The following is a 14,163-nucleotide window of genomic DNA, read 5'->3' on the forward strand; positions in this document are numbered from 1 at the left end:
TATCTTTTCTCTCTGGAATGACTGCAGATTGCCTTACACTGATCAGCCGCCTTTGCTTCAGTAAGCCTGATGCAGAACTATAGTCCTCTGATGTGTGTTTTAACCCATTGCTATGTTAGTTTTCTACTGATACATTTAAAGGGAGTGTCTTTTTTTTTTACAGAATTTGATGTGGATATTATGGCAGGGACAATACAAAATACTGTTGCAGCTCCCAGTTCTTCTTCCTGAATTGTTTTTGTTTAGTTTGCCACCAGCAGTGAGGACACGTAAAAGTGGGCTTATTCCAGAAGATCTGATAGGAAAAATCTGCATTTGGGGTAGACAGTACATTCATTGAACAAAGGGCATAATTTGCACACTGTTATTTTTCTGGAAAAGGTAGTACAGTGGATTCCAGTTAATTGGGCCATCAGTTAATTGAGGCAGTCACTTATTTGGGACGACTCTTAAAAAAACAAAAACTAATTGAGAAAATTGCCAGGATTCCCTTCATCTTTTGGGACACCATGCCACTTAATTGGGACTGGAGACTGTTGCCGAACAGTCTGTAGCTAGCGTCAGTCGCGTGCACTTGTGTGGCCGTTAAACACCACACCATGCTTAGAGCGAGCAGTTTTTAAATAGCATAAGTCATGTGTGCTTGTCTTATGTTATCCATTTGGGCCAATAGGCGCTGATTCAAAATGCAGTGATTTTTTGATCATTTTGTTGACCTGAAAAAAAGTTCAGAACCCTTGCCAAGATGCCACAAAAAGATTTGATACTCGCCAAAAAAAATGACCCTACTGGACCAGATCAAAAGCCGTCCACCTAACACCGTCAGCTGGCAGAGGTAACTGGAGTGCTGAAATCTACAGTCGCATGCCCGAGACATCAGCAAGATAAACTGCGAGAAGAATGGGCATTACGCGAGGGACAACGGGGAACATCCCAAAAATGAAAGCACGAAGATGAGAACCAGGTGTTGAAGAGGCCCTCAGTCAGTGGTTTTCTACTGTAACTGGATGAGGTGTGCGTGCCAGTGGACCATTGTTAAAAAACAAGTCAGAGGAGCTAGCTAAGAAGCTGGGTCACAAAGATTTCAGAGCAACAGATGGTTCATTGTTTTGGTGGAAATGGAGGCACCACATTAAGTTCAAGAAAGCTCTTAGTGAGATAGGTAGTGCTGATGCTGTAAGTGAGGTAACAGAAGTCTGCAAAACTGCCCAACTTGCTTCAAAAATGTTGTACAGGTGATGCATATATCTACAATGTTGATGAAACAGGCTTTTATTTAAATCATGCTACACTGAACGGTTTCCTTGGCTAAAAACATGCAACACTATCAGGTTCAAAGAAAACAATGGATTGCATAATTGATTGATTATCTGGATTAAGTATCAGTGCTGATTTTGTTTATTTACAGTCAATCAAAAGAACATGGCAGAGTACACTGGATGGATTCCTCCACTAATACATTTTAGAAACTAATGTTTAGTTTTATTGTACTGTTGTGGTATTGCTAGTGTTCTCCTTTTCTTCTGTATTTCATTTAAATACATAATTTGTTATTCAGTTAAACAGTAGCTTTTTTATACCTTTTTGACTATTTTCATGAAACTTTGGTTAATTGGAGCTGCTTATTTGGAGCAAAATGTACTGGTGTAATGTGTCCCAATTAACCGGAATCCACTGTAATACCAAATGTAGATACTCAAAAACCATTTTATTTGAGATTCTGGATGTCATGTTAATGAGATAAAACTGCTTTGGGAGTTTAAGTGTCATACAAAGAATTACATGGGAGCCTAAAAATATACCATTTCATAATGATAAATGTAATTTATGAAAAATATAAAAAATTACCCGGAAATTTTGGCTACAATTAATGCTGCATAAAGAAAGCAAAATAAATTTGATACTGCTTCATGTTAAGTTTAAAAATTGCTAGCTTGTAATATATTTATGCCTGCAAATGTAGAGTTTTAGTTCAACACTGCATTGTAAATCAGCACAGGTGAGATGTTCCATAGCCTCACATTTAATAAAAACATTGGTAACAATAAAATGAATATGTTAAGACAAATTATCCAGTTTTAGTAATGGCTTAAATGATACTTTGGTAATGTATTGACAGTGAGTCTTATAACAGTGTTCAATGAACACACACGCTAATTCACAGTACATTTAGGTCTGAATATTTGCAAAAGGTTTGCTTTCTAGTTCATCATAGTCTCCTTTATTTTTATCTAAATAGGTGGTGGCACTTACCTTATTACTGGGCTGGGATAAAGATGTATGATTTTGTGGCTGGAAGTCAGTGTTTGACAAGCAGTTACGTCCTTACCAAGTCAAGAGCTCTGGAACTATTCCCTATGCTGAAAAAAGAAAAGCTTCTAGGAGCTGTTGTGTACTATGATGGTAACCATTTTATTTTAATTATGTCTAAAGGGCTTTAAATATCTGTCAAAGGGGAATCGGAACTAGACTTAGTGCTTGCACAAGCTTAACATTAGTGGCTTTTTTAAGATTTTTTTTAAAGCTATCGATATTCAAACACTTGAGGCAAGTATTTTCACATGTTACAGTTATTGCATGTTAAAGTCTGTCAGCCCTTATCTTTAAGTATAATTGTGTCGAGTACAGACAGTCCCCCAGGTTACACAAGGGTTCTGTTCCTGGGAACTATCTGTAAGCCAGAAACATTCATATTCCATAATAACGCATTTCATATTGTTTTACATTCACTTGTTATAAGTCTTTCATTTCATTGAATGCTCACCCTAATATGAACCATAGTTAAAGTAATGGAATGTATACTGTAGCCATTAATGAAAAACATCACATATTTTATTTTATTTTTTGCTGTCTCTTAAAATGCTTTAAAATATATGGGCGAATTGAATCATAAAATTCAATATGGTGGCACTCTAGCATAGTGGTTAGAACAGGTGACCTGGGTTCAATTCCTGCTGCTGTTTGTGAGGAGTTTGTACGTTCTCCCCATGACCGTGTGGGTGCTCTGGTTTCCTCCCACGGCTCAAAGACGTACCAGTTGGCAGGTTAATTGGTCATCACAAATTGTCCCATGATTAGGCAAGGATTAAATTGGAGAACTGCTGGGCCGTGCGACTCAAAGGGCTGGAAAGGCCTGTTTCTCATTAAATAAATAAATATTGGATTTTCATAACTCAGGTCATCTGTAATCTGGGGTACCCCTCCAGAGTAATGATGCCTGTTTGGATAAACTCTTGGGGATGAATCTTAACTCCTCAAAAGAAAGATAAATTGCTGAAATTTCAGAGATTAAAATTCCAAAGATCTGTATTTGGTGATCAAAAGACTTAAATTTGCCTGTTTGTGGTTTGAACCAGTGATATGGGAATGTACCTTCTATGGACTGGTAAATTGGATTGTGTGCCCTCTTGACAGTAAGTCCATCTGAAGTTGTTTTAGTGAATTGTACCAGGCCTATGTTACCCAGCAGGTGAACTGAGGAAAGAAGGGTTAAATGGATGATGTAAATGCTATTTGCTGTGCACTAGAAGACCAGGAATATTTGCTAAACGCTGTTGTAAGTTATCTAGTATATCCCCACCTCTATGTAGACGGGCAACGGAGAGGAAAAGAAAATTACATCCTGAATGGAAAGGCTACTGGAAAGAAACTCAGGGAAATCCTCTCTTCCAGGTCACTTGACTTGACTCTCCTTCTGTACCTATTCACCTCTGGGCTGTCATTCAGACCTTAGTTCCTCTAACTGTTAGGAATCCTTTTATTAATATGAGATAGGCAACGTATCAGAATTTTCAGCCATCTGGAGCTTTTAGAAGTAGACTTACTAGCCATAAAGTGCACACCAGCAGATGAACACAAACAAGATTTAAGAACGTTTCAATTTCAGGACAGGTTTTGGGATAACAGAAACACATTTTCAAAATTCAGTGTATCAATAGTATTAGTCTTCCTGAAAGCTCCCGTTCATAAGGATTTGGATTAAGTTTAAAATGAACAAGTTTCACGGGAAGGGACTCCTGGGGAGGTGTCCTGACTGTGATGCTTTGGCCAGATGCTTTGGAGTTCATACCAAAAAAAAGTACTCGGGTCATGCCAAAACATCCAGTGTGCTTGAACATATATCCAGGTGAAGGGATGGGGGAAGGTGAAAAACTAGTTTCTGACCTAGCAGAGCTGTGATCGTTCAAACTTTCACAGAAAATTCTGAATACATGCTCAAATATTAGAAGGCCATATTCTAATGCAAGAATCTATTTTACTGCAGGGTAGATGTGCTCTATGTTGGCATAAGAAAAGCAAACCATATGTTAGTTGTTATCCTGGGTGTATACAGCATGTCCCATTTAGTCAAGGTTTCCTTTGTAGCCGCAAACTCTCTCCTTTATTTCTTACGGGTACTTGTCAGACTTCATTTAGCATTTTCTGACATCCAGATTCTCTTGGAAGGGAAAAGGCAACATATTTTTTTTTTAAGGAATGTGACTGAAATCTGAGCAGTGATGTGTCAGATCCATTCATGCAGCTGAAGGAATATTGAAGAAGACACCTTATTCTGAAGCCATGTGAAGGGACCTTGGTATTTGGATGTGCTTTTCTTGATAGATACACTGCATGATGCGGGGCTTAAGCAATCTTACAAGACAGTCTTGGGTTTGTCAGGAAGTACTGTATATCTCTGTGCTTAGATACGTATGTACGTTGGAGCCTTTGGGTTGTCTTCTTGTAATAAAACATAAGAGCTTTGCATTCCACAGCAGTTCACCAGCTCAGAGGAGCCATCCCCACAAGCATGCAGATGATAACTGCGTCTCCTGCTGTTACCTGCAACAATTTAATTGGACAAGTCTGCCCAGTCAAGCATTTGTAGGCTCATGACTTGGAGACATGAAATTCATTGTCATTATTGTCTCTGTCATTTTAGATCGTTTTATTCCAGTGCAGAATTTTCTTCACTTCAATACACAGTCTTCCTTTAGGAAATGGGGATTATGGCTGAGGCTGAGTGGGGGCAGGACACTGAACTACACTTACCTCAGGGGGAACGGCAGATTAAATTGGCTTTGCTCGCTGACTTGATGACTGTATGTGTAGCTGTGCTTTATGGTTTGTTGGAGTGCTGCATGAGAAATCTTTGCTATCTGGCTTACTGAACCTTTAAATATCTTCAGTTTTATTTATTTAACAAGATTACTTGTTCAAGTCGTTTGACCAGAGGTTAGCAATTTGAATTTTCTGAAAGAGGAGCACAGTTTTTGGTTTTCAAGGTTTTCTAACTTTAATTGGATAAAAGTATAAAATAAAGGAGGAAAAATAGTTGTGATTTTAGTCTGAAACAATCATTGATCTTTGCTTACGATTTGCAGACTAAACTTGCGATTCTGGTGTTTGAAGATTAAAGTGACAGCAATCATCAGTCATTTCACTGTATTTATGGAACAAATGTTTAAGAGGATTTAACAGTATATTCATCTTGCCTATATTGCCTTATTTCAAGTTGATGTCCTTTCCTTTTGCATCTTTTCCTTAAAGGGTTACATATATTAAAAGATTATATCCTTGGGATGTAGAAGATTGAGAGGAGATTTGATAGAGGTATAAAAAATTATGAGGAATATAGATAGGGTCAATGCAAAGCAGGCTTTTTCCATGACGTTGGGTAGGACTACAACTAAAGGCTATGGGTTAAAGGTGCAAGGTAAGAAGTTTAAGTGGAACATGAAGGGAAACTTCCTTTACTCAGAGGGTTGTGAGAATGTGGAAGGAGCTGCCAGTGCACGTGGTGCATGCGATCTCAATTTCAAAGTTTTAAGAGAAGTTTGGATAGGTGCATGGATGTTAGGGGTATTGGAGAGCTGTGGTCCTGGCGCAGATTGATGGGAGAAGACAGGTTAAATGGGTCAACACAGACTAGCTGGGCTGAAGGGCCTACTTCTGTACTGTACTTTTCTATGACCCTTAATTGAAAAGCTCCAACAAATTTCAATCAGTTCAATAGAAATGCTCAGTCTTATGGTCCAATAAGTATTTCTTTCCATTCTGAATTAATAACTGAAAATAGTTTTTGGCCCTGCATGTTAACTGAGTAATAGTATTACTGGCTGTAAAACACACTTCATCTTTCTTGATGGTTCAGATATCACTGGAATATGTCACAAAATTTGTTGTGGTGATATTTGTTGTTTTGCTGCAGCAGTACATTGCAATAAATAATAATAAAAACCTTTAGATTACGATAATAGATAATTAAATTAAGTCAGCAGTGCAAAAAGAGAGCAAACAAAAATGGGACCTGTCTTTTTGAGGCATTGCCCTTGAAGATGTCCTTGATGCAGGGGAGCCTGGTGCCCATGTTAGAGCTGGCTGAGCTTGCAACCTTCTGCAGCTTTTTTTGAACCTGTGCAGTGGCCCCTCCATGACACATAGTGACGCAACCAGTTAGAATACTCTCCATGATACATCTGTAGAAATTTGCGAGAGTCTGTGCGACATTCCAAGTCTCCATAAACTCCTAAGGAAATGTAGCCGCTGTCCTTTGTAATTGCACCAATATGTTTGGCCTAGGATAGATCCCAGGATATTGAACCTGCTCACCCTTCCTACTGCTGGTCTGTCGATGAGGACTGGTTGTATTCCCTGGACTTCCCTTCCTGAAGTCCACAATCAATTCCTTTGTCTTATTAACGTCCAGTGCAAGGTTGTTGTTGAGACACCATTGAACCAGCTGACCTATCTCACTCCTATGTGTCCTCTCGTCACCATCTGAAATTCTGCAAACAATTGTTATATCATCAGCAGATTTATAGATGGCATTTGAGCCTAGCCACACAGTCATGGGTGTAGAGAGAGTGGAGCAGTGTGTTAAGCACACATCTCTGAAGAGCGCCAGTGTTGATTGTCAGAGAGGTGGAGATGTTATTCCTGATCTGCACAGATCGTGGTCTACCAGTTAGGAGGGGGTTACAGAGGCCCAGTTTTTGGAGTTTGTTGATTAGTACTGAGGATATGATGGTGTTGGAACGCTGAGCAGTTATCAATAGCAGCCTGACGTAGGTATTGCTAACGTCCAGGTGATCCAAGGCTGAGTGGAGAGCCAGTGAGATTGTGGCAATAGGCAAATCGCAACGGGATGGTTGCTAGAATTGCTGTTAGCTTGTGGTAGCATTAACCTTCTTACTAGTTCCTAGCCCCTAGTCATTATAAATTCAGGGCACACAGAGACTGTGCCCCTGCAATGCAGAACAATCTTGCTCACAGCACAACATCCATGGTTTTATCTTCAGTCGCAATAATAAATAGAAGAAATCCCTCAAGCACAGACATTAAACATGATTAATCTTCTCCATTCTCTGCTCTCGTTTATCAGGGTTTTTTTTTGCAATAAATCATTAATAATGTACATAAGAATTACTTCCCCATGAAATCATGCTTTGTTCATTTGTCACCTTTTTAAAATCTTTTGCTTTAAATTGAAGAACTTATGACCTTTGACCTGGACCTAAATCACTGTTGGTTTTCTAAAACAGTATGTGTATATAAGTCACAATGTAAAATTGTTTCTTTATGGAAATCCTTTTTATGTTGTATGAATTATAGGGGATGTTAATTACCACTCTTGAGCCTTTAAAGTGGAGAGTGCTGTAAATTAGACTTAGAATTATTGTTCGAAGTCTTGGCTGAAAATGAGATATATCAAATCTGACAGGGACAGATGTGACAGATCTGTTCTGACACTCTTCCATACTACAAGTCAGTGGCTTGAGGTGACTCACGCTTTCCCTCGGAATCTGTCCCCTGCTGCAGGACAACACAATGATGCACGAACGAACCTTGTGATCGCTCTCACTGCCGCCAGGTATGGTGCTGCCATAGCCAATTACGTTGAAGCGGTGAAGCTCCTGAAAAGCACGGACCCGGACACTGGCAAACAGTACGTATGCGGTGCCGAGTGCAAGGATGTTGAAACAGGTAGGTGCAGTATATATCACCTGAAGGGATGTTAACTCTTTCAGCACCGGTGTGTCTATTTTTTCTTTGAGGCAGTTAGATCATTTAACCCAGCAGTTACTTTTCATTCTAATTCACAAGAATGCAATCTGTGATTAAAGGTATTGAGGTACCAGTGTACTGAAGTTAAGTCAAGTTTATTGTCATTTAACTATATACACATATATGTATACCATCAAATGAGATAATGTTTCTCCAAACCAGGGTGTAAAGCACAGTAGTACACATAACACGCATATTACACATATGAAAGTTCGGATAAAATCTACAGATGAATTATGCATAAACAAACTGAAGTGTTAAATTAAATATTGTAAGGTACAGTACAGATTAACTGGTTACACTTTGAATGCGATGTGGCAGGGAGTTGGGACTCCAAATAGCCTGAGGGAAGAAACTGTTTCCTATCCTGGCCGGTCTTTTTATGCGTCAGTCTCATGCCTGACGGTAGAAAGTCAAAGAGGATGCTGGATGGATGGGTGGGATCCTTAATTACATTAAGAGTCCTGTGTATGCATCATTCCTGATAAATGTCCCTGATGGATGGTAGGGAGACCCCTACCATGTGTCAGTAATTGAAGTCTTGGATTCATCCAAACACAGATTATTGGCTGAAGGTTGGGCCAGTAGATATATAGGATTTCACAACCTTGGCTTGCATCATACGTGCAATTGAAGGTGAAAATGAGGAGATACAGCCTACATACATAAAGCACAGTTATTATGATTCCTTGCTGACAAAGCCTTTTGGAACATTTTAGAATTGCAACTGCTGTGGGATGCCCTTGCCAGGGTAATCCAAGTGTGACCTAAAGATCAGCTCTTGAGCCCACAAAGAAAACCTACTTCATCTTGTTTGAGGGCCTCTTCATCCTTATCAGTCACTACCCCCTGTTTTCAGCAAATTGTAAAGCCATGGCAGCTTCCTCACTCAAGACCTGATTAAAATACCATCTGGTGCCACATTAACATCTTTGGACCTTTTATGTGTTTTTTTTTTGTTGAAACCGTTGCCCAAATTCAACGAGCACATCGTTCTGCAGACTGCTGATTTGGGAGATTGACAGCGATCGGGTGGGAAAATTGCAGCCAGAGAGGAAGGGCTGGCCAGAAATTCAGCAGAATCAGGTTCTGATTTTTAACCTTAATTACACAGTGGGCCAAAAGTCAAAAGAGATTCTAGTGAAGTTTTCTTATTGCAAGAGCACAATAAATGATTCATTGTGACCAAAACATTGACCTGCTATTTCAGGTAACCTTCAGAAATCTTGCTGTGTGTTTAGGAATAAATCCATTCTCCTCTAGCTCTTCCTGTCGTGATGAACATGCAATCCAATTGTCCTGTTCCCTCAGATGTACATTTTCAACTCTTGACAAAGGACTATCAAACTGAAACCATCTTTATTTTTGTAGATGCTGCCTGACCTGCTGAGTTTAACATTTTTAAAAACTTTTATTTATTTTTTTTTGTAATTTATTTTTATTGAAGTTCATCATCAAATATTTCCATAAGATGTATTTCAGATACTATACATATATATCATATAGTCATATTTGCCATAAATCTCCACTTAATATTTATCTGAGGTATACACTTATAGAAAAGAGAGGAAAGAAAGAACAAGTAAAAGGAGAAAACTATGTACAAGTAGGGAGTGATTTTTTTTTACAACATATTCATTGATTGGTGAGAATAAAATCAGGCCTATGAGGTATTATGTAATTAAACCATTTTTCCCAGTATGAATCAAATTGTTCCAACTTATGATTAACAGATGCTGTCATCTTTTCCATCTTGTAAATGTCCATTTTAATTTACATCCATGCATTTAAAGTTGGGCTCTCCTGTAATATCCATTTCCTGGTAAGGATCTTTTTACCAGCCACCAACAGTATATTCATTAAATATTTATCTCTTTTCAACTATTCTTGAGGTATATACCCAAATATATGGTCCTACTTTCTAAGGGCATTCACATTTAAAGATGTCTTGTAGGGAATTATGTATCCCACTCCAATAGTCTGATAACGGGGCATTCCCAGAAAATATGATAATCGTTTGCTTTTTGACTTACACAATTTCTCCAGCAAACAGGGAGTTATGTAAATACTATTGATAACCCATGGGTGAAATGGACTCTTAAAATATGGAAAACTACTATAAAATAATATAAACTAGAGGGAGATATTGCAATTCTTAAATGGTGTGCATATGACTCGGATCTTACGCTGAATAAACTGGATGCTAGATTTAAGGACTGGACAGCTAAAGGAATAACAGTTCTTTGTAATATAATGAAAGACAGAACAACTGTTCAGTTTTGAAATGCTTAGAGAGAAACACATTAGAAAAACAAGACATTTATCGGTATTTACAGATGTGACAGTATGTTAATAAGAGGGTTACAAATGTAACCAAGGCAAATACATGTTTGATAGAGTTATTCAGAAAAGCATATAATTCAGATAACGGTAGTAGAATCATTTCAAGCCTGTATAAGGGTTTGTCAAATCTTTAAACACATTCGGCTTCATACGTTAAAACAAAATGGGAGAAGGAAGGAGGGATAGTTATATCTGAAGAAGAATGGATAATAATATGAAGGTATCAATGGATGAAACTTTTATTTCATATCTCTTTAGCCAGAGAGTAGTGAATCTGTGGAATTCGTTGCCGCAGACGGTTATGGAGGCCAAGTCATTGGGCATATTTAAAGCAGAGGTTGATAGGTTCTTGATGTTAGGGCATGAAGGGATATGGGGAGAAGGCAGGAGATTGGGGCTGAAAAGGAAAATGCATCAGCCATGATGAAATGGCAGAGCAGACTCGATGGGCCAAATAGCCTAATTTGGCTTCTATATTTTTTGGTTTTATGGCCTTGAGTGCAGTATTTTGGATTTTTTTAATAGACAGTTGCTTTTAAAGTCACGAAGGTGTTTGCTGGTGCAGGTTGTGAGGATGCATGCTGCCAGGCCCAAGTGACTTATATCTGAAGGATTTAAGTGATTTAATTTTTTTTTTAATGAAACTCTGTCGCTGAAGTTAATTATCCAGCTTTTAAGTTGATTGCCGGCAAGTTATTTTCCTCCGCATTGTGAAACTGATCAGTTAAAGGGAAGTTAGGACAGTCAAACCGAGTTGGCAAGGGACTTTCCATTGCTGTGTTCAGCTAGGATGTGCTTCCATCCCCACAGCCCTCACTGTAATCAGACGATTAACTCCCTGTCTGTGCTACATTTAAAGTTTCCAGAACTTGCCTGATACACGCCTTTGCTGGCTCTTTCTGGTTAATGGAAGTTTTCAGGGTGTTTGTCCTCTCTCATTAATTACAGAGCCGTGATTTTCTGATAACAAATAGTCGAATAATACTCTATAATTCCCTGGTTTCCTTGGCTCACTTTTCTTAAAGTAACAGAGAGGCATGCAGGATTTTCCAGTTGAATTGAATGGTTCCTGAATGGTAATACTGTGGAAGATTTTACATTGAACATCTACAATAAATTCAGCTACTTCCTTTAAGCCCTTGGGATGTAGCCATCTGGTTCTAGATATTTTTCATTTTTTTTATTGCTGCTGATCTCTTCGTTACACATTTTGCTTAAAATTCTACTGTTTGATTCAGTATTAGTTTCCTTGTGACTTCCAGGATGCTGTCCCTGTCCTCTACTGTGAATGGTGGGGCAAAACCATCTCTTAACAAGCCTGAAGTTTTCAGAGTATCATTCTTTTACTTTGGGACATAGTCTGTTATTCCCTTCTTTCACATGGAATTATAATATAAGATTGTTGATTTTGATGCCATGCTAGTTTTTTCCCCATTTTTTCAAAATTGAGATACTGCGCCCCCCTCCCCCCCCCAACCCGGCCTTTAAGCCGCACCACCCAGCAACCTGCGATTTAACCCTTGTAAATCCCAGGACAATTTACAATGACTAACTAACCTATCAACTGATAAGTCTTGGGACCGTGGGAGAAAACAGGAGCACCCGGAAGAAACCCATGTGGTTACGGGGAGAACATTCAAGCCCCTTACAGACAGCAACAGGAATTGAACCCAGGTTGCTGGTACTGTAAAGTGTTGCACTAACCACTACGCTACCATGTCGCTCTTATGAAACCCTTGCTATATATTTGCTGCCTTTTGCTGATCATTACAGTAATCTAGATTTTTTAAAAAAGTAATCTAGATTACTAATCCAGAAATGTATGGTCATGCATTTGGGTAGAAGAAATGAAAGGGTTGAATATTTTTTAAATGGAGAGTAAATACAAAAAAAAAACTGAGGTGCAAAGGGATTTAGGAGACTTTATACGGGATTCCCTAAAGGTTAATTTGCAGATTGAGCCTGTGGTGAGGAAGGCAAATGCAGTGATAGCATTCATTTCAAGAGGACTAGAATATAAAAGCAAGGATGTAACGTTGAGACTTTATAAAGCATTGGTGAGTTCTCACTCGGAGTATTATGAGCAGGTTTGGGCCTCTTAACTTGGAAATCATTCTTCCTTAGATTAGAGGTTCTCAACCTGGGGTCCACAGACCCCTTGCTTAATGGTATTGGTCCCTGGCATAAAGAAAGCTGGAAAACCCTGCTCTAGATCACCTCATGCTCCCAGGTACCATGATCAAGAGTATAGCTATCCTTCTGACTATTGCTGTTCATATCCTCCCTGATAACTAGTACATTACACCTGTTGGTTGGAATTGGTTATTGAAGATCCTCATGCTCTGTCTCATGTGTCATCATTACCAGGTTATCAGTCAAACCAGTTTGTCCTGATTTTTCTATCTTTCTATGAGCTATGATTGAAGTCTGGGACATGTCACCCAAAAACCAGGCTGGGATGTTTCCAGCCTGTGTTTCATCTTAAAAACTGTGAGGTGGAGAGGTTCAAGCAGACACAGTCACACAGGATTCCATCACTGGCTACGCACTCCCACAATCTGCATGTTCAACCCAGTCTGCCATTATTGTTGATATTTCATTTTAAAGCTGGCTTTTACAGGTTTTATATTAAGTACAGAAGATTACACTGGAGAAAATTTTAAATGATTACTGCTTCAAGTTAACAGGAACAAGATAGGCTAAGTAGGTTACTTTTTCAAATTTTCCATGATACCTTGAATCTATGAAATTACTCTGACTATTGTAGGCAATCTTTTCTCCTTCTCAGCCTTGGATTTCCTCTCTGACCAGAATCACCAATTTATACTCTCCTTATAGTCCATGCAGTTTGCTTATGTAACTTCAGGAATTATTTCACCTGTGGGTTAGATCATGTAACTGATTTAGCTGTGCCACTCGTGAAGTTGACAAGATTATAGAGTACTTTGCAACAAAGATGTAGACGTCTTGGCTCTAAATGAGTCACTGTGCAAGTTGAGGTGGGAAAGTCTCTGCATTTCACCTTCTGCAAGTCCACTGCCATGTGCTTGATCTCATTGTCACCATTTGCATAATTGGAACAGTGATAGCGAAACCTGGAAAGTCAACCACAAGCTGAGATGGAGCAGCTTCTTCAATGGAAGCCACAGCTACTGGAATTAATAGTTGCTTCCTTCAGCATGGGCACTTTCATGCATTATTATTTGGGTAGCCACTGAACCAGTTTATTTTGACAGCACAGCTCTTCACAGCAGTCTCTTAGAATAAACATAGCAAAAGTACTAACGTCAGAGGAAAAACATGGCTTCCTGACTGACATATTCACTATTGTTTCTTCTTTGGCACCGTATCAAAAGCCGGCAACTCAATTCTTCACAACACCTGGGGAGCACAATTGTTGCAATAGTTCCCTGGGTCAACCTACTCAAACATCAAAAAACTTCCCTTCATTCTTTGCTTCCTCCATCTTCACCAAAGACCCCCAAGACCACGTTCGTCACGTCCTTTAAGTCCTTAAGCGTTTCCTCAAAAAATCAACTGCACTGCAAGTTAGAAAAATTACAATTCCATACCTCAGCCATTTCCTTCCTGGGTTACATCCTTTCACGTTAAGACACCGTGGACCCAGAGAAATTGTGTGCCATCATTGAATGGCCCTGATCGCGCTACCTCAATCAGCTACAACACTTCTTGGGATACTCCAACTTCTTCCACTGTTTCATCTGAAACTACAACTAAATCTCTGTTCCTCTCACCTCCTTCACCAAGTCACCT

At 39.0% G+C, this 14,163-nt stretch overlaps 1 protein-coding gene across 4 annotated transcripts in view; it reads left to right on the forward strand.

The window, feature by feature from the left end:
• The window catches only part of gpd2 (glycerol-3-phosphate dehydrogenase 2 (mitochondrial)), a 134,722-nt gene that overhangs the window by 77,407 nt on the left and 43,152 nt on the right, over positions 1–14,163 (forward strand). For all 4 annotated transcript variants that reach the window (XR_012099097.1, XM_073047346.1, XM_073047345.1 and 1 more), the window contains 2 exons: positions 2,240–2,403; positions 7,801–7,965. Coding sequence is in view for 3 of the 4 variants with exons in the window: in XM_073047346.1 (XP_072903447.1) it covers positions 2,240–2,403; positions 7,801–7,965 (329 nt within the window). In the remaining variant the exon portion in view is untranslated. The remainder of the gene's footprint in view (positions 1–2,239; positions 2,404–7,800; positions 7,966–14,163) is intronic.

This window comes from Hemitrygon akajei, chromosome 5 (genome assembly GCF_048418815.1).
Source record: "Hemitrygon akajei chromosome 5, sHemAka1.3, whole genome shotgun sequence".
NCBI lineage: Eukaryota > Metazoa > Chordata > Chondrichthyes > Myliobatiformes > Dasyatidae > Hemitrygon > Hemitrygon akajei.